The sequence below is a fragment of the Euprymna scolopes genome, chromosome 41 (genome assembly GCF_053919585.1).
Source record: "Euprymna scolopes isolate OS-2025 chromosome 41, ASM5391958v1, whole genome shotgun sequence".
Lineage (NCBI taxonomy): Eukaryota > Metazoa > Mollusca > Cephalopoda > Sepiida > Sepiolidae > Euprymna > Euprymna scolopes.
Window position 1 is genome coordinate 75,834,577 of NC_136522.1, and position 26,862 is coordinate 75,861,438.

Genomic DNA, 26,862 nt, shown 5'->3' on the forward strand with positions numbered 1-26,862 from the left:
TAATTATATTTTCTTTTGATTTTCATTGCAGTTTAATGCTAAAGTGAGTGACCAACGTTCTCCTGAGAAAACGGCTACCGCTGTCGTCACGATTACAATTTTGCGGAATCGATTCTCGCCAGTTTTTGAGGGCACCCCTTACATTACTGCTGTTAATGAGAACACCGGCACTGCCACTGCAATCTTTAGAAACGTTAAAGCAACCGATAATGACAGACAGGTGAGTTACACAAGATTAATGTAGAGTTATGATTACTGTCATTACTGAGTATCACAAAGGCGTCTAGTGATTTGTAGCGTTCAGTAATCACTATCGATCAAAGCGATTAACTATAATCGAAGTTATTAATCCGAACTCAGCGATTGGTTATATAGCCGTATTTTATTAAGACGAAATATATGTGTACATGGATAAGTACAGTATCTATTGCAAGAATAATAATGACACACATACACATATATAATTTATATATATATATTTATATATATATATATATATAAAGTAAATGGTAGTTTGCTTGAAGCATTGCTGATAAAGGAATATATGTTAGTTTTAAAAGCCAAGAACAATGCGGAAAGGACCGGAATCACAAACAATTGTTTGTCTGTTTGTTTTTGTTTTCTTTCCTTTTGTGATTCCGGTCCTTTCTGCTTTGCTCTTGGCTTTTAAGCTTTTAAAACTTCCATATATATATATATATATATATATATATATATATATATATAGTAATCCCTTGAAATACGAGTTTAATTTGTTCAATAACCGCCAACGTATCTCAAAATAATTATTTCCATTTTGATTAAAAGAAACAGAATTAATTCGTTCCAAGGGCAAGAAATCTACACACAAAGAAAACAAACAGCATAGCCTAGCCTACGATACACACACACACACACATACACTTTTTTATTGATTTGCATTTTGTACTGGGGCCGGGGCTTTTCCTTTTGTTTTGTTTTGTTTTTTGGGGTGTTGTTTTTTTTTTTAATTTTGGGAGCATCGCGTGATTTTTGAAATCGTATCTAAAATATCGTCGTATCTTAGGGCGTAAATATAGATACAATGTATCATTGTATTTTTTTAAATTTGTATCTTAGTGTATTCGTATCTGGAGGCATTACTGTACAGGTAAACCTCTTTATTAGAACAGGTGTTTGTTCTCAACTTGTGTTCCAATTAAAATAGTTATCTATTTACATGGCCTATTATACTTTGCTATTTTTGCCAATCAATTTGATTTAATTAAGATAAATAAAAATAATAATAATAATAATAATAATGGTAATGTCGATCATCAAATTCCGTCTGTGTTTGTTTACAACATCACGTCAGCTGATATTTGGGCTTGACGATGAATACCCTGCAAAAATCACTTCTGATTACTGTTTATTTTTAAAATATGCAAACGAAGAAATGATTTGCGGCGATTTTAAATGGTACTTCTTTTATTGTAAATTGAACTCATTAATGAAAATAAAATAAAATATAATGGGGAGGCACACCGGGACTTGAACAGTGGATCATTTGATCTGTAGTCGAATTCTCTACCACTAAGCTATATTTCCAGATTATAATGGTTTTGTTTAAGAAGAAATCATTTGCTAAGACTTTATTATCTCCCTTGGTCGCTATAACGTAAAATATTCTCCTGTCAAAATTCTTCTTTTTATCTATAAGGGATAAAAGCTATTTTTAAGATCGGATTTTTTTCGATTTTTGATATTTATCGGATGAATTTCTGTACAAAACATATCTAAGAAAACTACTAGGCATATAAATTAGCTTTGCGTGAAATTTACAAAAGATAGGCTGTTTCGGAAGCTATGAGAAAGGAACTCACACACACAAAGTGACTTTTATATAATAGTAAAGATAGAGATTATACTTTGCTCTCAGCCGTAAGGTTGAATGAAGGAACATTACGGACCAAATACATGTGAAGCTGCAAAATAAATCAGTTTTTGTTCATGCATTTTGCTAATTTTATTGTTTTATTTTTTTGTTTTTGTTTTTTTAGGGAACAATTAAATACGAAGTAACTGGCGTTGGTATTGCCCCCTATTTATTCGGCTTGAATTCAGTTGATCAAGTGATTGTGAAAAACCAGAAGGCTCTACGCCAATCAACGGACAACATTTACGCGGTAATTATTTTTATTATTCACGTTCACTCTCAACAAAGCACATCGCCACTTGGACCTAAAGGGCTACTATTTGGGACCATGCCTAAGGAAGATTTGGCATTTGGGAACCTCATCAGTGAAGGGGTATGATTTTGCTGTCAAATGTAGAAAATGTGAATCTGAAGACATTTGTTGATAAGTTATTGGAATCGCTGAAATATTTTTAGCGATACAGCTTAATAAGTTCATTACTAACAGGCAGCTGAGTATGTTGATAGGACGGCAAAATATGCTAATTTTTAATATATAGTCAAATATGTTGATTTAAATAGACAGCTAAATATGCTTATTTTTAATAAACACTTAAATAGTTCACTTTTTAAAAGACAGTTAAATGTGCTCATGTTTAATAGACAGCTAAATATTTTGACTTTCTAATAGAGAGCTTAAGATGTTGATTTTAAATAGACAGCTAAATGTGTTGATTTTTAATAAACAGCGAAAGATATTGATTTTTAATGAACAGCTAAATATTTTGACTTTCTAATAGACAGCTATGTATGCAAAGTTTTAACTAGCAAATTCCACGGAATAAGAAATATATATAATCAACTAATCCACATATGTTTTTTAGTGTAGCACAAAAATATAGTTTCCATTTTTTGCATAACGTGTCTCTAATTTCTTTATGCAATGAAGAACCACTGCGCGTTGAAATTACTATGAATTCTTTTCTCACACCATTACAACAATGATCGTATCTTATTATCATAATGATATTCGAAAATAAAACTACATCAAAGGGGGGTCATTCTCATATTCTTGTCCAGGATCACTAAATTGGTCTTTTTAAAGCCAAAATTTCATGAATTTGGCTATTTCTGAAGCAATATGGCCTTCAGAAATTGTATTGGGCCATTTTTTAAAACGTAACGTACGCACTAACTAAGGAAGAAACAAGCAGAATATTATTTAAGATCAGCTAACTATGCTGATTTTAAATAGATAAATATGTTGATTTTATAGCAAGCCAAATATGCTTACTTTAAATACACAGCTAAATCTGTTGATTTTTAATAGACAGCTAATATGTTGATTTTTAATAGACAGCTAATATGTTGATCTTTAATAGACAGCTACATCTGTTGATTTTTAATAGACAGCTACATCTGTTGATTTTAATAGACAGCTACATCTGTTGATTTTTAATAGACAGCTACATCTGTTGATTTTTAATAGACAGCTAATATGTTGATTTTTAATAGACAGCTAATATGTTGATTTTTAATAGACAGCTAATATGTTGATTTTTAATAGACAGCTACATCTGTTGATTTTTAATAGACAGCTACATCTGTTGATTTTTAATAGACAGCTACATCTGTTGATTTTTAATAGACAGCTACATCTGTTGATTTTTAATAGACAGCTAATATGTTGATTTTTAATAGACAGCTAATATGTTGATTTTTAATAGACAGCTAATATGTTGATTTTTAATAGGTAACAACCAAGATATAGTTCCTTCTGATTAATGATTATCTTAGGTAAAAGCCTCTTCTTTCCCCGTATTAAGAAGGTGTTTCTTGTCCGCATTGTAACGTGACTGTTACGCTCGAACATCGTTCATTACAGTTGAACCCCCCTCCTTGGACCCCCCCCCCACGGTGACCAGCACAATTAAAAAGGAACAAACAAAAATAAATAAATCCGACTCGACTTTTCTTTTATTTAACACAAGTCTTTTATTATCCTATGTCTTTTTCCCCATCTTGACACCAGCTTAAACGTCTCTAACTGCTGGATCACATGTCCATCTCACCTGGTCGTTTTTCTTTCTGCTCCACTACACGCCGGTTGTAGACAGCCATTTCTCGTCTTCGAATTTATACATCCATTTTTTTCAACCACACGTTTTCTTCTCCTGGTCACCTGGTGTCCTTTTTTTTTCTTTTTATTCTCACACTCTTCCTAATTTGCATATATGTTTTTTTGAACTACTGCTGCTAATATCCTCACAATCCAGCTATCTTACAGCTCCTGCTGATATTTTCTAATGCGTTCATACGCGCTCTGTTACAGCACGATTAGGTCTAATTATTTAGTTAAATGAACAACAGAAACCGGAAGTAAAAAAAGAGCCGGCAATCTTGATTATAACCCTATTTTCAGCTATCTCTTCCAAGTTTTCAGCATTTATTTGGGGTTCCTTGCATTTTTTTTTCATGCAATGCTTGGACCTTTCTGGCTTATGCTTTTATGATTGCTTAGCAAATATATAAACACACAAAGATATCATACTTTATAAGAGATATGTAATTAAATGAGGTAATACCTATTCACTTTTTCTTTTTTATCTTTTCAGCTCACAATAGAGGCTTATGACTCTGTCTATCCAAATGATAGAGCACGAACCAACTTGACCATAACTGTCACTCGTAACATCAATGCTCCAAAGTTCAGCCAACAAGACTATACCGTCACAATAACTGACGCTCACGCGTTTTCCGTGCCTGTAATATCTGTGTCAGCCACCGATCCTGACCAGGTATGTTTTTAAGAATTTCTAATGCGACTCATTCATTGTGTATTGAAAAATGAAAGACGGGTTGAAATTTGATAATTATGTCGTGTAAACAACTAAAAAAGTAAACAATATATATATATATATATATATATATATATATATATATATATATATATATATATATATATATATATATATAACAAATAACTTTCACCAAACGCGTTAAAATTTAATTTTCGACCGATCTAAGTGTGGACACTGATTATGAACTTTAGTATTTCTGAATTTCTTATCGTTAATTTGACTTTTCCAAACACGAGAAAATAAAAATGATGTCAATGTTTGGGAAGGTGGTCACGAATTTCAGGTTGAAAAGGTAGTTTTAAAAAAATAACTTCCCTTACCACTAACCTTAATTAAGTCTTATTACGTTTTTAAAAAAATAATTTGTTGTATATTATGTTCTCTCCTTTGATTTCTCGACTGTAAATTATACTGCATGATTATCTGAAATATATACTTTATACTATTGAAATAAAAAATTCAGAATTTTATATTAGAATACAGATATTAATAGCACAAAGTACATTTATATAGCTCGATAGTTCAATACTAGAGTTATAAATACTTTTTTTCTAATGCATCACTTCACTGGTATTTTAATATTATTTTCATAAATTTCCTGTTAAATCTTTAACTATCTCTTTCTCTTTTAGGACACTGTCCGCTACACTATCACGGGTAACGCCCAATCGCAAGAATTCTATTTCATTAATTCTGATGATGGCACAATTTATTTGAAAAAATCACTGAAAGGTGCCCCTCATAAAGCAGATACGGTAAGCAAATTTCTAATGCATTTACGAACATTGAACGCTCTGTTTCACAAGCGGTGTGTGACATCTTGTAACATATCTACTTTTCATTTGTCTTTTAGAAGCGTAGTCCAAAGAGTTTCGTACAGGTTGTCTGGAAGAAAAGTTGTATGTGAAACAATCCCTGGTCTATTTGTTAAGTTGAGGACATGTAGAAATGCTATGGAAAATATGTATTAAAAAAACTGTGCGTTACAAAGTGATGATTAGTGCTTGTTGTGTTGGAAAGCTATCAGAAATAGAAATGTGTTGCTGTTCAGTTTATAGAAAGAGGGTTGGGGGAAACGCATCCAGTGGAATTGCAGGTAGGTTAATAGATCATAACCAGTTTGTGTGCAAGAAGTGTAAGACAATGGAGACGTATGAGAATTAAGATGTAGAGAAATATATTTGGATGACGATGTGATTAAGGTTTTCTGGAACTTCTTGCTGTTAACTTGCTGTTATTATTGCATCACAAAACAGAACATATAATAGCATCATTGTATGTTAGGAGTAGGTGGAGAAAGTTTAACAAATTTCTGTCATTACTAACTAGCAACGCGTTACCTATGTCGACCAAGGAAAAGGCCTTGCAGGCATGTGTATACAGTATGATGATGTATGGAAATGAAATCTGGCCATATGAGTTGAGGATATGTGTTGCATGGAAAGAAATGATAAAAGATAGATACGCTGAATGTGCAATGTGAGTCTTAAAGATAGATTTCGACCTGATAAACGCAGAAGAATATTAAATCTGAAGAATATAGGGAGATGTGTGCAGAACAGAAGATCTGTTGGTTTGGTCAAATTAAAAGAATACATGATAGTGTTTGGGTTAGTATATGTATAAAAATTGAGATAGAAGAGTCATTTGATAGGAAAAGGTCGGGAAAAATAGGTGAGAACGCGATAAGGATTGAACCTGAGAAGAAAGAGAGATGAATAAATACTTGGCCAGAGTTAGTTTAGTTCGGGAATCAATTTTCTAAAACTGTCAAACACATGGCAACATAGAAAACAAACGTTAAATCAAAAAGTAGTAGTAGTAGTAGTAGTAGTAGTAGTAGTAGTGTCGTTGTTGTTGTGATGATGATGATGATGCAATATTTTTTTTATTTTTTAGATCTTTGTGGAAGCGTGTGACACCCGAACGAATCCGAAGTGTTCTCGAGCAACAGTTTATGTTACAATTAAAAAAGACTCAACGCCTGTGTTCTATAGATTGCCATACAAAACAAGCATTGCGAAAACTACAGCAAAAGGAAATCTAATTATGGATGTTTTAGCCCTCGATCCAGACAATCCAGTAAGTTGTATTTAAAAATACGCTTTTAAACTCAAGCTGATATTTGTTCGCATAGCCATTGTTGCACTTTTACTTAGGGGTGGGTATATAAATCGTTATACACGCCCGTGTCGTCATTGTGAACCGAGGTTTGTTTTCATTTGCTGCTAAACTCGCTCAGACACAGATGTTTATAAAAAAAAGTTTTATTTACAGAAAAACATCAGAGCGCGAGTTCCCATTAAGGACAGAACCCCAGACACACATTTTCTCATTGAAATCTTGCCAGCTAAAAGGCAGTAAACGCACCAGACAAAAATCATAGTTTCATCGACTTTCAAAGAGTCCCCTAATAATTATCCAACTTTTGCCCTTTCTTTTATATTTTCATAGTTTAAAATAAATATTTACATTTGTGTCACGAGTATCAGCAATGGAAAATTAAGTTTTAAACAAAAACAAAAAAATACAATTGAAGGAATTGTTTACGGCAACGAAAAATGGGCACCAGTTTTTATGATTTCAATACAGAAATCACATGCTTCCATTAATCTCCGTTCTGGGATCACCTTTAACTTTTAAGGTGTTACTCAAACTCTTCCATCCCTACCCAGTCCTTGTTATGTAATGCAACAAAAAATGTCATATAACGAGGGTCATTGTTTGACTAGAAAATCTTGAATGACGACTTAAAGGTAAGACATGAACCCATACCGGAAATCAATGAACACACGTACTTTCTGGGCGGATATTTTCAGTTTTTGTCTGACGATATTTCAAATTGAAAACACATACCCGGGTCGCTGTCTCCAAATTGGAAGGGAAACCATGTAATTAGATGTTGCAAAACAATCTATCTATCTACCAATCTGTTTTTCTGCATTTTCTGTGACTGTATTTTTTCTTTGTAATAATCATTTTTTTTTCTATAAATTAAAAAAGAAAATCCGCCAGCAAATCACGTTGATTTGTCTACTTCCGTTCTGAATCCCCTATGACCTTTAAAGTGTTACTCAAACTCTTCCATCCCTACCCGGTCCTTGTTATGTACCTATTTACAATGCCTCCCCACGGGACAGAGGTAGACACCAGGGTCGTTTTTTTAACGTGGAGAAAAAGTACAAAAATAAAAATTGTCTCAGTCGTGAAGGACCCTCCTCCACCGAAAGAGAACGAGAAATGGAAGTGCCGCATCTGAAGAACAGATGGTATTTATTTGCTCCCCCACCGAGCAAATTAGGCACAAGGCCGATTTTTAATGTGAGGAGTGAAGGGAGGGGGAAGGGGAAAAGGGGACCAGCTCCCGAGAGGTGAGAAATGGGAGCTGGTTAAAGGTCAGACATGTGGGGCTGCCCCCACATCTGGTCTCTGCCAGTCATAGCCAGTCCTAGCTAGTCACAGCTTGCAGCATCTGCCGGAACAGATGGTATTTATTTGCTCCCCCACCGAGCAAATTAGGCACAAGGCCAATTTGTTTGAAAAAAAAAAAAAAAAAAGAAAAGTTCAACGATCAGAACAAGTGAAATATGATTGCAATGAACAAGTTTTTTTCAGGGCAAAATTCGACCTTTCTTTCTTTTTCTTGTAAGGCGCTCTTCCCTCAAACCACCTCTCTCTCTCTCTCTCTCTCTCTCTCTCTCTCTCTCTCTCTCTCTCTCTCTCTCTCTCTCCTCTCTCTCTCTCTCTCCGTCTTTTAATTCATCCCTCTATCTCTCTAGCTCTGTCTCTCTCTCTCTCTCTCTCTATATATATATATATATATATATATATATATATATATATATATATATATTATATATATATATATATATATAACTTGTCAAAGTTTATTTCAACCACAAAAATGGTACCTTAGAATGTAAGACATTTCTCTAATTGCGAATAGCAAAAGAAGTAATATAATAGCCTGTAATGTTTGTCACAATTCCTTTCATGTTGTTGCTTTATCTTTTCATTTTAGCAAACCATAATCTACGAAATCTTAGGGTATTACCCGTCACAGATTTACTTTAGAATTGACGCAAACGGAAGGATTTTCCTGAAGGAGTCTATCCAAACTAAGAACATACCTGAATACACGGTGAGTATTTTGTAGAACCTTTATTTCACCCCAAACAAGGAATATTACAAGACATTACAGTGATGAGGGCCCAGATTTATACTGGATATTTTAAGAGGGGAGTTTTGTAGCAAGATGTGTGTTTTGGGGGGAGATGTGTTTTTTTGGGAGGGGCAAGATGTATTTTTAGGGTAAAATTTTGCTGCTAGTTGGATTCATTGGAGGCATTTATGTTGGGGTGTATAAGTGCACATTTATTATCTGGCCGCATGTAGTGCATTTCATTTTGCCTGCAATTAATCTTTTCTTTTGTCAAAGGTCAATCACAGTTTCGGACGTCTGGAAGTGCTGGTCCAAAACTGAAAGATTCATTATATTGGTACTGTCCATGATTTGCATGTAACAACTGGTATTTTTTCCTCCTCCAATATTTATCCAAAAGTCGTCTGCTATGTGCTCGCGTGCTGCGTTGAGATTGGATGGTTGGCATGTTACGTCAGACAGTAGCTAAACCTGAGCTGCTGCTCGGCATAATCTGGTTGTTGACGTCATGTTCCCCCTAAAACTGAGTGAATGCTGTGATACGTCTAGTTCATGATATGCATCAGTATCGTTATTTGAATAGAATTCTATGGAAGTACTTGCAAGCATAGGACTGCAACTTTGCAGTTATGGGACTGGGGATAGAGCTCTGTATGCAGCAAAAAACCTATTAAGTTAAAAAAACTTTTGGAGAGACTAGTGGCTGGTGCTTCAGACATGGCAACACTACTTCATACATGAATGAAGTATGGTTTTATAAAGGCATATGATACTGACAAGTGCAAGAAGTTTTTTATTTCGATATAAGGAGGCCACGTTCATTGCAGCAGATTTGGCAGTATCTTCCAGTTTTCCAAAGAGTGTCGCGTCACTTCTATGATTCTTTCATAATAATCACAATATATGCCTTATATCTTGATAAGCAGGAATTATTTTTGTCTCTATTATATTTATTTTTCAAACATGACATTTGTTTGTTCTTTAGCCATTTAAAAAGTATCCACTTAATATTATCTGGAATTGTGATAGATGAAATCTAATATGCTTAGGATGAAAATCACGCACGTTTACAAACGTCACTTAGGCATAGATATGGATAATCACTGTAAATATATTATCTATAAAGTGAGAATGTGTGTGCGTGAGATTACATTTCTCAACCTACATACTCTACAATTTTTTGAACTACAGACTGGAAATTTTGTATATAGAGTATTCAGACATGTGGAAAACGTTTTAATCCGTTTTCATCCAGAAAAAAAAAGGCCGCTTGAAAAATTGATACGGGGGGGTCGTCGAATTTTTATCTGTTTGTCAACTGTTTCACGAATGCGCATGTGTGAATCATTCAGATGACAGATTACTTATGCTAAGAATAAGTAGGTTTACAAACACTTTTTAAAAGTGGTTTTAAGCTGGTTTGATGGTTATTGTACTTGACTCTGTCTTTAGGTTTTGGTTTCGATTTCAGCTAGAATATTTTCTTTTTCTTTTTTTTTTTCACTTAAAAGAAGTGACCTGTTTAGAAAAAAACATAATACTCACATTCACATGTCTCAGTTTCTGTATTTATTAAAATCGGATATTTATGCGTATTTTACCACTGGGCAACGCCAGCGGCCTACTAGTTATAAAAAGAAAATAATTTTCTGAAACGAGCATAGATATGGATAGCCACAGCAAATATTAATTTCCAGAACTGGATTATGGCATTTTAAATTTTATTAATATCTCTGGAGATACAAAATGGGTTGTCCTCTATAAATGGATCTTGGCGTTTCTTTAGGAAACATTTTTATGTGGGAAATGAAAGGTTGTATTATTTTTTGCCTGAAGATGTTTATCCAGAATTGTTCTGACGATTTTTACATCGGCCGCACGAGCGAAACATCTTGGTAATTACGTTTTTATTCCTGCTTGTTTGTTTTTGTGTGAAAAAATTGTCAAGAGTTACATTAACTTGGTTTTAATTTAGTAAGTAAAAATATAAATAAAGATTCGGTCATTGAAATTTAAAATGCCATTAGTTATTCATATATATATATATATATATATATATATATATATATATATTATATTATATTATATTATATTATATTATATTATATTATATAAAAAAGCGTTCATTATATATATTATATAAAAAGCGTTCAGTCAGAGCACCAAGAAAACGCTTTAAGGACAACCTCAAAGTCTCCCTTTTAAAGACTTCAACATCAGTACCGAGTCCTGGGAATCGCTTGCATCAGACAGATCTCACTGGCGTCACCTCATCAACAAAGGAGCTGAAACAGCTGAAGAGAAGAACCCCCAAAGCAGTACAGAAGCGTGCAACCCGCAAAGTCAGAGCAACAAGCTCTGTCCCCACAACACCTGCTCACCACTGTCCAACTTGTGGGAAAGCCTTCCATGCCCGGATCGGCCTTACAAGTCATCTCCGGAAGCACAAAAACAATACTTTTACTCACTGATGTCATGGTCATCTTCGACTTCGAAGGACGAACATGATATATATTATATATATACAATGAAATGTGGTTTTCTTGAAGCATTGTGTGAATTATGTATAAAGATAAGTGTTAGAAGGCTATGACACTGCAAATAATGGAATGTTGTTGGTGTCGAAATAGGAAGATAAAAACAAGTGATATATTTAAATATATATATATAGAGATAGATAGATAGATAGATATACACACATATATATATGAATATATTTAATACATTTTTTGTCAATAATAAGGTTTACTTGAAAAGTCAAACTTTTAATCAGTGATGTACCGTGTGACAGTGTTCCATAATATATTTCGAGGAAAATCCTCCTTCCCAAATGGCGGGTGTTTCAAATCTTGAGATTGCAAGTATGAACAGAGACGCAGAAAATATCTCGGCATTAAATGGCATAAATTTATTTATTTATATATTATAAGTTGAAAGTGAATTACTATATGTTATTTATTTACATTTTAATTTCTCTATTTTCATTTTTTGTATAATTTTAGTTTATATAGCTAGTATTACCTATTTATAATTTGTTTTGTTTTTGTTTTCCGATTTTAAGTTTTATTATTATTTTTGCTATGCTAATTAATTGTATATATACACACACAAACGCACATATATATATATATATATATATATATACGCTGTGCATATAAATATATGAATAGTTTAATAAAGCTAATTTTATACGGAAAGAGATAAGGTGTCTATTTATTAGGTCTGGGCGAGGTTTTGCCGATTCAAAATTTCATCTTGAAAGAAAACTATGAAAAAAATTATAAATTAATCATGGGAATAAGTTTAAATAATAACAATATGCATAAAATAAATTACAATGGTTTAAAATATTCCTGATATAAAGCGGCGAAATCTTTTTGCACTGACTTAGTACTTCTTTCATGTACGTGTATATTTTAATATCGCTAGTTGATTACATTCTGATTTTTTCTCTATTTTCAGCTATTATTAGCCGCCTATGATGCTAAAAACCCTGATAATAAAGGATACGCTAATGCTACAATTACAGTGAACTTAAATCCAAATCCTCCAATAACTGATGGTTTCAAAGAAGTCACTATATCGGACGATACTGCGCGAGGAACGGAGATTACTAAAATTGTTGCCAGTGATCCGGATGGGGTGAGTTATTCCCCTTTTTTGCGGGGGGGTGTATTACTTCTTCATCATAGTAGTCTTTTTGTTGTTCTTATTGGAGTTACAATCAATTACAGTCAAGAAACACTCGTGGATAAGTGTTTATTATCATACCAAACCACGCGTCTATAACGCCTTCTGGCACTGAAACCAGTTATCTCCAAAAGAGATTATTCTGGTACGAATGCTTTATATTTGTGTATTTTTATTTTGTTTATTTTTTTTAAAACTCGATGAAAATGTTGACATACTATAGATCTTTCTGATCCCAAAAATTACACACTTTGATCGATATTATTTTATGTACCTATTCTCCAGTCCCAACAGCATTTCCGGTAGGGGCTTATTCACGAATATTTTCTGTATCGTGCATAAATACTCAGCATTTGGGATGAAAAGAGACTTTCTCGTTCCTTCTCGGTCAATTTATTTCTAGGGGATGTGGTGATTTTTTGGTTTTCTATCCTCCTTGACCCTTCATAATTATTTGATATGGTACGAGCCGAAACTGGCGCCACAATTCTTTTGCAGGTGGGGGGGGGGCGATACAGTTAATTTAAAATTTTATTATCCTATATGAAAAAGAAAACCAATGTTATTTTACTCACACATAACAACTTATCAAGACCAAAAGCCGTTTGAGGACAAGTCACTTTTGCTTTAAGAAACTTCATAATATTACCAGAAAATTATCATTACTTTAATATGTTTTTTTTTTATCATTACAGGATAAATTGACATATACACTGAGTGGGGACCAGGTGGACAGAGATAACTTCCTGGTTTTCCCAGACAGTGGCGTGATAATTGTTAAGGGCGACCTAACGGGATTAAACAGATCTTTCACGGTAAGTACCAGCAGAGGCGCTTTTTTTCTTTAAGCATAATAGAAAAAAATTTTATGATAAAGGATTAGTATCCCCAGTGTTGACTGCAGGTTAGTAATAATATAGTGTATACAAACTTTTAATATTATATAATGATTGTCTGAAGATCGTGCATGCATGCATGCAACCATGGTTACATGAATTAAAAACAACTTGTCTTTTTAAGTAATATATGTGTGTGGATGTGTGTGCGTGTGGATATGTGCGTGTGATGTGTGTGATGTGTGCGTAATATTTGTTGGGTTGTTAGTTCATACAAGATAGTCCCACTGAGCTACAGTGTTTACAAGAATAATGGTCAATAAAATATAGAGCTATACTTTAGTATAATTCTTTATTTCTGTTTATACAAACATTTTTAGCTACGTATATGCATACGTCGTAGCTGAAACATATACGATGAATTCAAATATAAAAAGACTTATAAAGTTCCGAACCTTACTCAACAGAGAACTGGAGGTTAGGATTATGATTAACAGGGAAAAATGAAGTCAAATAGCAATCACATTGAGTATATATATAAAGAGAGAGAGAAAGAATGTTCTAATTGATATGAACTTGAATACACACACATGTGTATACACACATACACATACATATGTGTGTGCGTGTGTGTATGATATTTAATAGCAAATATTATTTTTCGTTAATAATAAATATTTATGGTGTTTAATAACAAATAATTATGGTATTTAATAACAGATACTTATTCTATTTAATAACAAATACTTATTGTATTTAATAGTAAATACTTATAGTACTTAATAACAACTACTTATGGTATTTGATAACAAATGATTATTCTAATTACAAATACTTATTGTATTTAAATATAAATAGTTATGCATTATTAAAAATGCTTATTGCATTAAATAACAAATATTTATGGTATTTAATAATAAATCCATTTGCTATTTAATAACAAATATTTATTGTGTTTTATAACAAATACTTATCCTATTGAGTAACAAATAATTATTAAATTTAATAAATACTATATTACTAAATAACAAATACTTACGATATTTAATACCAAATGCTTATGGTGTTTGAAAACAAATATTTTTGGTATTTAATAACAAATACTTTTGGCATTTAATACCAGACAGATACTATTTGTATTTAATAACAAATACTATTTGTATTTAATAATAAATATTTATTGTACTTAACTTTATTTATTGTAATTACCAAGGACTTATAGTATTTAATAACAAATATGTGTGGTATTTAACAACAAATATTATACTGTTCAATAACAAATATTGACTCAACAGGTCACGTATAGTTTAGTATATTTGAAATATGAAAGTTATTAATAATATAAATTTGAAATTAATTAGTTAATATGATTTTCAGTATAAATAATTACGAGAGAAAAAGAGAAAAGGGAGAGGAAGACAGCAAGAAAGATATGATTTGCTATGACATCACAATGTATTCTGAAATCCTTTGTCTTTGTAATCATTGTAAAATTAAACGTATCACATTTTATAAGCAATAGAGCATCCTTAAAATTGCACTATTTGGAAAATAATAAATATATTTCTTTTATTATTCATTAGTTTGATGTAATCGTTTCTGACGGAAGTAAAACTGCTAAGACAATTGTAAAAGTCAACGTCAGGCGAACCATAGACGGCGCCCCATACTTCGTGAGACCGCCCCCAACATCAACGTTGATTCCCAAGGATCAATCAACCTTCCAATCATTCTTCACTGTTTTGGCCAGAGATGACAACCTAAGGGTATGTTATTATCTTTTATACTTCTATAAAGCCACCATTAACCCATACATGCTGTCCCATCTCGGATGATACACCAAGCTGCCTTCTTTCGTTCTTTAATAAGATGCCAAAACAAATTTCTAACCTAATAGATCCTTTACTGTGTGTCAATCTCCTGCCCATATCACAACGTCAAAGTTTTACATCCCCGTGCTTGTTTTACAAATATTTTTTGTGCAATATGCTTAGATATAAAATATGCATTTGCACTCTTTTGGTGTAAAAAATACGCCCCCTCCCTCTCAGTCTGACTAGCGGTACAATTTTATCCCTCCACTTTGTTTAGTTATTTAGTTTACTTATCTCTCTCGCACGGCAGGGAGATTTAGAATGAGAGTGGGAAAATGGAAATTGAAAAACCCAATACCCTTGAGGAAGAGCACTATGGTCAACCAGAAATTGCCTGGATAGCCTCGTCGGCATTCCCTGGTACGAGCGCATCAAGCGATTAGCAATAAAATAACTCCTTCTCAAAATGTGAAAACGTAAACCCAGGAAGGTAGACCTCCTAGAACAGCACAAGATCAGGTGTCACACTGAAAGAAAACAAGGCCACGCCAGCATAGTGTATCTAAAACATTGTTGGGCAGATTTTGATATGAAATAGTCACCACATAAGACGGCTAGATGTCACTAGATTTTGATATGAAATAGTCACCGTATAAGACGGCTAGATGTTACTAGATTTTGATATGAAATAGTCACCACATAAGACGGCTAGATGTTACTAGATTTTGATATGAAATAGTCACCACATAAGACGGCTAGATGTCACTAGATTTTGATATGAAATAGTCACCGTATAAGACGGCTAGATGTTACTAGATTTTGATATGAAATAGTCACCACATAAGACGGCTAGATGTCACTAGATTCCAGAAAATTTTCTACTCTAATAGCTTCTTTTCCGGAACTACTTGCCTTTGGAATTCCCTCCCTGCTCCCTAGACTGTACTAAAATGCATACATTTAAATGTAATGTGTGCAAGCATCTTGCTACTCAACTCTTTACTCAGGTTACCCTCGTATAAATTTGGCCCCTATCACAGTAGCTCTTTATGCTTCAGTGGTAATGTGCTTTGTTTAGGGTTGCCCATTTTAAGCAAGAAATTTCGAAGATACTGTCTCCTACCTCGTGACTTTGCTAAACCGATCAAAGCACTTGATGTATCCCAATATCACAATTAAGCACGAAATCAAAGAGGCAATAAGGACTGTGTGCCAAATCACTCTTTTTTGTTCAATTTACTCATTTACTTATTGTTTGGCTGTGGATGGGGCATGCTACCAACTATCAACTACTCACTTGCTATTTCAGAGAATCCAGCAGTTTAAGATTCTAACTGTCCCTTTAAAATCAATTGTTGTATCTCTCTTTTATTTGGTTCACCGGGTATATACACCGGGTATAGGTTGTACTTTCATTTAACAATTCAAGAAACAAATGATACCATATAAAAAATGGATAAACAAAAGATACCATTTGCCAATTGCCGGCTGTTGCGATTTCAACGCCTAAACATTTCAACAATATCTGAGAGTTTACATAACCTGCTTAGAATATGCTGACAATAATGTGGTTTTATTCTGCATAAATATCATTTATTTAAAGATTATTTAACTAATAATGACAGTTATTTTAACAGTAGAAGAAAGAGTAATTTCATCTTAATAGTATTACCCATAAAAGGTGCACTTATTTCCAAAGGAATACTATTTTAAATAGTAATTTATAAATGTGGATGTAGAAAGCGCCGTGGTAATTCTAGAGAGTCCCGCTACTACATAAAATCGTACTCACACCTGAGATTATCCTGTACGTCTACAAATCCACCATTTGCATATGCATAGAGTATTGTTACCACATCTTGGTGCATCTACCACTAGTCTCTCCGTCTTGGATAGAGCCTACAAAAGAGTCTTATACCTAATTCGTCCCATTTTGTCAACTAAACTCCAACCTCTGTCCCATCACCACAATGTTGTATCCCTGTGCCTGTTTGACAAGTATTTTAATAGAATGTGCTCTGATGAACTCGATGCACTTGTGCCTCCTCGATGTATATATCTCCAACAAACCCGCTTATCAACAAAATCACACCTCTTCATTGTTGAGGTTCCTAAATACCAGAAAGTTTTCTACTCTAATAGTATCTTCTGTTTAACAGCTAGACTTTGGAATTCCCTTCCTGCTTCCTGCTTCCCTAGTGTAATGGTATGCAGAAGTTAAAATGTAATGTAAACCAACATCTTGTTAATCATTCCTATGCATGGTCGCAAATAGTAACCTTTTACGTCCAAATGACAATATGCCTTATTAGGAGTGAATGTGAGTAAAAAAAAAATACAGAAGATTGGGATTTCATTGTATTGGCATGACTTCATTTTAAATGATGAGCATATTTTTTCTCTTTCAGGGTTCCATCGTTTATAGAATTATTGGTGACATACAAGCTCAAAGCACATTTATAATCGACGCAAACAACGGTCAAATTAGACTAAGAAGAAGTATCTTGGCAGATACAACAACAAGCTACAGAGTAAGTAAAGACGTAACTATAATGTATCTTGGGACATCTTCCTTAAATCACCACTGCAGAGAGGGCTTAGTGGAAACTCAGAGAAGCTGTACTTGATGCGGTTTTGGCTAGATCGTGTTGTATAGTTGGTTCTCTCTATAACGATTTATCTGTTTATCGCTATCTCGTATATATAATCATGTTTTTGCACTTCTACAAAGATGCGAGCTGCTAATAAAAATAAATATAAGTATAAACACTCTAGCTTGTTCCAACTGTTTTGACAACCAAACACAGAAAACAGTTTCATAACAAAACTGTATTTATTTATTATTTTGCCTGTCAAATAATCCCCCCACCCCCACCCAAAAAAAACTTTTTCTCTTAGAGTCGCCTCCTTTGCACTGTGCTTTCTAGGAAAAAACGAAAACATATGTAAGTTGTCTATCCACGGTTTCGTAAAACATTTTTTCACTAATATTGACAATTAACATAAGGATTCAGGTAAAAAATTGAATCATAAGAAAGTCTTTAAAAGTACCCTAGCGACCCCTGAAAATTGACCTTTTTTTATAACATACGGACACATCCTCAAACCCACGGTCCGATTTCTTGCAATACAGAGCTAACCCTTTTATCTTAGTTGAAAAAAGCATGGATTTTACATCCGACAAAGGGCGTAGGTTTCAACGACTAAAACAGTGTGCCAACACTCAAGATGGGAATAATTGTCCGAAACATGAAAACCAATACAAACAACTCTATGTTATACTTTATTTTTATTGCAAGCTTTTCTTGGTCTCGCTGGATTCGAGGACAAAAATTAATTTCGTAGTATTTGGATTCATCAGACTACTGTTCTCATCTTGAATGTCATTTTCACAACATTTCGGTCGATATAATTTCCTACGTCTTTCAGGTGTATCTTGTTTGCAAGGACCCATGGTGTAATTAGAGTACTTAGAAAAATCAATTGTAAAAAGTAATATTCTCCTGAAAGTTGAAGGTTCAATTGTTAGTGTAGGCAACCAAAAAATACAATTGCGAATTACTTAGGGCCTCTATCCAGTCATGGCTGATAGAACAAGAGCATGCTACTCCCGTGAAGTAAATAAAGGGTTCCGTTAGAAATTCTGTCCAAATTCCTGAGATCGATAGAAACATTCCCGGGTTTGGCAAGATACACCTGAAGAAGGCTGGAGGTTACATCGACCGAAACGTTCTGCAAATGACACTGAAGATGAGAACAGTAGTCCAATAAATTTAAATATTACGAATAACCAATCCTAATCTCAACATTTCAGAAATGTCAAGAATTAATTTAGTTTGATAGAGTATCCAGCTAAGTGTTGCAGCTGAAGGTAACACTACGAAAAAGCGCATAATTCCTCATATGAGCTAGTGTATAGCCGTTTCGAAGGGGGCTTTATTTTGGGCTTCAACTACTATGTTATTTTGAATAGTTGATTAAGGTTTATTTGTTAGGTAAAGTATCCTATGACATTTGTTTAAATGTTGTATTTTTGTTTGTTTTTGTTTTTTTACTTTCAGCTCCAACTTGCTGCTTATGATTCCGCTGCTCCTACGAAATCTGCTACGGCTGAATTCACAGTTAATGTCAATGTTAACCCATATACACCGACATGCCAGCAAGCCCTATTCTCCAAGACAATCAATGAATCCGTTCCAGTTGCAAGTCCAGTACTTCAAGTAATCGCTTCTGACGCAGCTGGGGTAAATCAAGCTTCAATTAATTAATCTCGACTTTTTGTGTGTGTGTGTGTGTGTGTGTGTGTGTGTGTGTGTGTGTGTGTGTGTGTGTGTGTGTGTGTGTGTGTGTGTGTGAGAGAGAGAGAGAGAGAGAGAGGGGGTCCTCATAGGTTCCGAAAAGCTAATTTATATGTCTGGCAATGTTCTTAGTTATGTTTTGTACAGAAATTTATCTGATAAGTATCAAAAATCGAAAATTCCGATTTTGAAAATAGCGTTTCTATCTTATAAATAAAAAAGAAAAATTTTTACAGGGGAATAGTTTACGTTACACTAGCCAGGGGAAATAATAACATCTCAACAAATTATTTCTTCTTAAAAATTATTTATTATGATCTGGAGATATAGCTGAGTAATAGAGCATTCGACTATAGATCGAATGATCCCCTGTTCAATCCGGGTGTATCTCACCATATTATTTTTATTTTTATTATTAACAAGTTCAGTTTACGATAAAAGAAGATGTACCATCTAAAATCACTGCAAATCATTTCTTCGTTTGCATATTTTAAAACTAAACATTAATCAGAAGTGACTTTTCCAGGGCATTTATCGTCAAGCCCAAATATCAGCTGACAGAATTTGATGAAAGATATTATCATTATTATTTTTTTATTTTTTTAATCTTTTTTGTGAATTGTCCACCGGGCAAATTATTCCTCATAATATATAATAATCAATAGAGGATTATTTTATAATAATATATACGCAATCTACATGAATTAAAATATCATATTTAAGCATATTGTATGACTGGACAACGCCGGGCGTTCACCATTCTAAATAAGAAGAGTACTCGATGTCACTGACCTTGTATCAGACTAGTGCAGATGCTAAATAAAAATAAAATAAGATTTATCGTTTTAAAGGACATGCAATGGACAGTGAATTAGACACAGTCATGCAAATAAAAAGAATGGAGAAATAATGTAAGCAGTTTATATTGTCTCCACTGCCAAATAGATCAGACATTGAAATTAAACAAATACATTAAAGACATTGCCAAGGCTGTTACAAAATAAGTGGGCTCTCTTTACCATGCTAGAAAATTACTCACAGCTGATATTATCTTGTATCTCTACAAAGCTACTAATCGTCCATGCATAGAGTATTGTTGCCACATATGGGCTGGTGTATCTACCACTAGTCTCTCCCTCTTAGATAGGGTCCAAAAAAGAGTCTCCAACCAAATAGGTCTTGCACTATCAGCCTAGCTCCAACTCCTGTCCCACCGCTGCAAGGTTGCATCTTTGTGTCTGTTTTAGAATCATTTTAATTGAATATGCTCTGATGAACTCGTATCACTTGTACCCCTTCGGCATAAACATCCCCCAACTAACCAGATAATCAGCAAAATGATACATCTTCATTGAAAAGGTTCCCAGATACTGGAAAGCTTTCTATTTTAATTGTTTCTTCTCTCGAACTACTAGACTTTGCAATACTCTCCCTGTTTCCGGCTCTCCTAACTGTACTTGCATTCAGAAATTTAAATGTAATGTGAACAGGCATGTTGCTGTTAAACTCCCTACATAGCTCCTACCCAAACTTCTTATCACTCAGCCTGCACATTTTCAACTCTCTTCCGTCTGCCTGCTTCCCACCGGACTACAACTTGGATGTCTTCAAGTCCAATGTTAACAAATTCCTAATGAACCGCCCCTTAAGTAAACACTTCATCAAATCTCCACACTAACGTAATGTACTTGCAATAACCCTTATCCCTGAGTGGCTTCCGGGCCTTGATAAGTGGTGATCACTGTGTAAAAAAAAAAATGTAAGAAAAATAAGTTCTATATTTTATTTACAAACATAATAACAGACACTCTTTAATATACTCAAGGGAAAGAACTTGTAACATTGCTACATTTGAACCTGCTTTTATTTCTCTCAAAGAGCTCAACTTAAACGGAACTTAATATAAATATGTTTGTTTAAATTTTAGGATCTATCCATAAACTGCAATCATGAAAAATAAAAACAATGCTTATGTTATCACGATTTATTCAGACTGATAATAATTCTGTTCATGCAAATAACCAGTTTTAACCGTTTTATTTTCAGGATACTTTAAGATACGAAATGCCATCCTCCCCAACGGATATAGCAAACAAGTTTTTCTTCATGACTGGAAAAGACGGAATAATTTACCTGAAGAGTATCCTTTCACAGGACAGCACCGCAAGCTACAAAGTAAGTACTCCTTGCTCGTTATTTCGTTATTAGTGTCTACTATCATTCTGGGGCATTAGAAGTCGCCGGGAAGTGAACGAAAAAAAGCTGATCATGAGATGGATAGAGATCCTACACAATCATCTGGGTAAAACCGTTTTTCACTCAGACTAAGCCTGTGATTGTATTAAGTGGAGACAAAAATCTTTTATTATAGGCCCCTCCATAGCTCGAGACTAATAAGAAAAAAGAAAGATAATAATTTGCCTATATACATGATCAGTAGCATTAGTTAATTTTATTTTATTTTTTATTTTAATATCAAATATGACCATTTAGCGAGGAATGTTAAGGATGATCGACATAGAATACGACAATTAACACCACCATCCTATTATTATCAGTCAACATGCAACTGTTACATAATGGAGGAGTCCTATGTTAATAACGAGTAAGTAAACCAGTGTCGATTTTGACAAGGGTCACACTAAGTACATGTCATGATGATACAGAATTTACAAAAAAGTATCCGTTCTCAGAGATTGAATTATGGGTGGGTGACATATAGGGTTAAACGCAAGATAGATAACTTAGACAGAGCCAAGATGGCGAATGGCGTCACGTTTGCTGAATTGAAAGAAAATAAGCTTTAAAATCAATCTGTCTATGGAATGTGTGCGAGGCAGTCGGCTAATAATGCAGAAAATAAATTTTGATATTCGCCAACTGCAAGATGTTTCCCCCTGAGAATTTTGTCCACATGTCAACCATCTTAGTGGAGTAGATGAGTTAACGAACTAATTAGTTAAGCAGTCGTTAGTCCCTTTCTCTTCTGTGTCCTGTGTGAATCAATTCTCTCCAGCAATAAAACCTTAAAAACTATCTGGAACGTCTCTCTATTTTTGTTTGCATGAAAAGTAATGTTATTCGTCTATTTAAGTTTTCTATATGTGTGGTTAAAACAGTCACATGTTAAATTCGACACACTGCTGCTAAAAAATCGCTACTCCAAATCACCAGCACTTACTACTTTGACATCCAAATCCAAAATCCACCAAGTCTCCGAAAATCAAGCTTTTTATATCCAACCAAAAGCATATCATTTGCATATTAGGTGACAATATCAAAAAAAGCATATCATTTGCATATTAGGGGACAATATCAAAAAAAGCATATCATTTGCATATTAGGTGACAATATCAAAAAAAGCATATCATTTGCATATTAGGGGACAATATCAAAAAAAGCATATCATTTGCATATTAGGTGACAATATCAAAAAAGCATATCATTTGCATATTAGGTGACAATATCAAAAAAAGCATATCATTTGCATATTAGGGGACAATATCAAAAAAAGCATATCATTTGCATATTAGGGGACAATATCAAAAAAAGCATATCATTTGCATATTAGGTGACAATATCAAAAAAGCATATCATTTGCATATTAGGTGACAATATCAAAAAAAGCATATCATTTGCATATTAGGTGACAATATCAAAAAAAGCATATCATTTGCATATTAGGTGACAATATCAAAAAAAGCATATCATTTGCATATTAGGTGACAATATCAAAAAAAGCATATCATTTGCATATTAGGTGACAATATCAAAAAAAGCATATCATTTGCATATTAGGTGACAATATCAAAAAAAGCATATCATTTGAATATTAGGTGACAATATCAAAAAAAGCATATCATTTGCATATTAGGTGACAATATCAAAAAAAGCATATCATTTGCATATTAGGTGACAATAACAAAAAAAGCATATCATTTGCATATTAGGTGACAATATCAAAAAAAGCATATCATTTGCATATTAGGTGACAATATCAAAAAAAGCATATCATTTGCATATTAGGTGACAATATCAAAAAAAGCATATCATTTGCATATTAGGTGACAATATCAAAAAAAGCATATCATTTGCATATTAGGTGACAATATCAAAAAAAGCATATCATTTGCATATTAGGTGACAATATCAAAAAAAGCATATCATTTGCATATTAGGTGACAATATCAAAAAAAGCATATCATTTGCATATTAGGGGACAATATCAAAAAAAGCATATCATTTGCATATTAGGTGACAATATCAAAAAAAGCATATCATTTTCATATTAGGTGACAATATCAAAAAAAGCATATCATTTGCATATTAGGTGACAATATCAAAAAAAGCATATCATTTGCATATTAGGTGACAATATCAAAATAAGCATATCATTTGCATATTAGGTGACAATATCAAAAAAAGCATATCATTTGCATATTAGGGGACAATATCAAAAAAAGCATATCATTTGCATATTAGGTGACAATATCAAAAAAAGCATATCATTTGCATATTAGGTGACAATATCAAAAAAAGCATATAATTTGCATATTAGGGGACAATATCAAAAAAAGCATATCATTTGCATATTAGGTGACAATATCAAAAAAAGCATATCATTTGCATATTAGGTGACAATATCAAAAAAAGCATATCATTTGCATATTAGGTGACAATATCAAAAAAAGCATATCATTTGCATATTAGGTAACAATATCAAAAAAAGCATATCATTTGCATATTAGGTGACAATATCAAAAAAAGCATATCATTTGCATATTAGGTGACAATATCAAAAAAAGCATATCATTTGCATATTAGGTGACAATATCAAAAAAAGCATATCATTTGCATATTAGGTGACAATATCAAAAAAAGCATATCATTTGCATATTAGGTGACAATATCAAAAAAAGCATATCATTTGCATATTAGGTGACAATATCAAAAAAAGCATATCATTTGCATATTAGGTGACAATATCAAAAAAAGCATATCATTTGCATATTAGGTGACAATATCAAAAAAAGCATATCATTTGCATATTAGGTGACAATATCAAAAAAAGCATATCATTTGCATATTAGGTGACAATATCAAAAAAAGCATATCATTTGCATATTAGGTGACAATATCAAAAAAAGCATATCATTTGCATATTAGGTGACAATATCAAAAAAAGCATATCATTTGCATATTAGGTGACAATATCAAAAAAAGCATATCATTTGCATATTAGGTGACAATATCAAAAAAAGCATATCATTTGCATATTAGGTGACAATATCAAAAAAAGCATATCATTTGCATATTAGGTGACAATATCAAAAAAAGCATATCATTTGCATATTAGGTGACAATATCAAAAAAAGCATATCATTTGCATATTAGGTGACAATATCAAAAAAAGCATATCATTTGCATATAAGGGGACAATATCAAAAAAAGCATATCATTTGCATATTAGGTGACAATATCAAAAAAAGCATATCATTTGCATATTAGGTGACAATATCAAAAAAAGCATATCATTTGCATATTAGGTGACAATATCAAAAAAAGCATATCATTTGCATATTAGGTGACAATATCAAAAAAAGCATATCATTTGCATATTAGGTGACAATATCAAAAAAAGCATATCATTTGCATATTAGGTGACAATATCAAAAAAAGCATATCATTTGCATATTAGGTGACAATATCAAAAAAAGCATATCATTTGCATATTAGGGGACAATATCAAAAAAAGCATATCATTTGCATATTAGGTGACAATATCAAAAAAAGCATATCATTTGCATATTAGGTGACAATATCAAAAAAAGCATATCATTTGCATATTAGGGGACAATATCAAAAAAAGCATATCATTTGCATATTAGGTGACAATATCAAAAAAAGCATATCATTTGCATATTAGGGGACAATATCAAAAAAAGCATATCATTTGCATATTAGGTGACAATATCAAAAAAAGCATATCATTTGCATATTAGGTGACAATATCAAAAAAAGCATATCATTTGCATATTAGGTGACAATATCAAAAAAAGCATATCATTTGCATATTAGGGGACAATATCAAAAAAAGCATATCATTTGCATATTAGGGGACAATATCAAAAAAAGCATATCATTTGCATATTAGGTGACAATATCAAAAAAAGCATATCATTTGCATATTAGGGGACAATATCAAAAAAAGCATATCATTTGCATATTAGGTGACAATATCAAAAAAAGCATATCATTTGCATATTAGAGGACAATATCAAAAAAAGCATATCATTTGCATATTAGGTGACAATATCAAAAAAAGCATATCATTTGCATATTAGGTGACAATATCAAAAAAAGCATATCATTTGCATATTAGGTGACAATATCAAAAAAAGCATATCATTTGCATATTAGGTGACAATATCAAAAAAAGCATATCATTTGCATATTAGGTGACAATATCAAAAAAAGCATATCATTTGCATATTAGGGGACAATATCAAAAAAAGCATATCATTTGCATATTAGGGGACAATATCAAAAAAAGCATATCATTTGCATATTAGGTGACAATATCAAAAAAAGCATATCATTTGCATATTAGGTGACAATATCAAAAAAAGCATATCATTTGCATATTAGGTGACAATATCAAAAAAAGCATATCATTTGCATATTAGGTGACAATATCAAAAAAAGCATATCATTTGCATATTAGGTGACAATATCAAAAAAAGCATATCATTTGCATATTAGGTGACAATATCAAAAAAAGCATATCATTTGCATATAAGGTGACAATATCAAAAAAAGCATATCATTTGCATATTAGGTGACAATATCAAAAAAAGCATATCATTTGCATATTAGGTGACAATATCAAAAAAAGCATATCATTTGCATATTAGGTGACAATATCAAAAAAAGCATATCATTTGCATATTAGGTGACAATATCAAAAAAAGCATATCATTTGCATATTAGGGGACAATATCAAAAAAAGCATATCATTTGCATATTAGGTGACAATATCAAAAAAAGCATATCATTTGCATATTAGGTGACAATATCAAAAAAAGAATATCATTTGCATATTAGGTGACAATATCAAAAAAAGCATATCATTTGCATATTAGGTGACAATATCAAAAAAAGCATATCATTTGCATATTAGGTGACAATATCAAAAAAAGCATATCATTTGCATATTAGGTGACAATATCAAAAAAAGCATATCATTTGCATATTAGGGGACAATATCAAAAAAAGCATATCATTTGCATATTAGGTGACAATATCAAAAAAAGCATATCATTTGCATA

General features: G+C 32.7%; 1 protein-coding gene across 1 annotated transcript in view; it reads left to right on the forward strand.

Moving 5' to 3' along the window:
• The window catches only part of LOC145266635 (uncharacterized), a 471,019-nt gene that overhangs the window by 287,000 nt on the left and 157,157 nt on the right, over positions 1–26,862 (forward strand). Inside the window, exons 100-111 of the mRNA XM_080122558.1 lie at positions 32–220; positions 2,019–2,144; positions 4,489–4,671; positions 5,367–5,489; positions 6,634–6,816; positions 8,756–8,875; positions 12,359–12,538; positions 13,282–13,401; positions 15,006–15,188; positions 17,645–17,767; positions 19,298–19,480; positions 21,581–21,709. Coding sequence (XP_079978684.1) covers positions 32–220; positions 2,019–2,144; positions 4,489–4,671; positions 5,367–5,489; positions 6,634–6,816; positions 8,756–8,875; positions 12,359–12,538; positions 13,282–13,401; positions 15,006–15,188; positions 17,645–17,767; positions 19,298–19,480; positions 21,581–21,709 — 1,842 coding nt within the window. The remainder of the gene's footprint in view (positions 1–31; positions 221–2,018; positions 2,145–4,488; positions 4,672–5,366; positions 5,490–6,633; positions 6,817–8,755; positions 8,876–12,358; positions 12,539–13,281; positions 13,402–15,005; positions 15,189–17,644; positions 17,768–19,297; positions 19,481–21,580; positions 21,710–26,862) is intronic.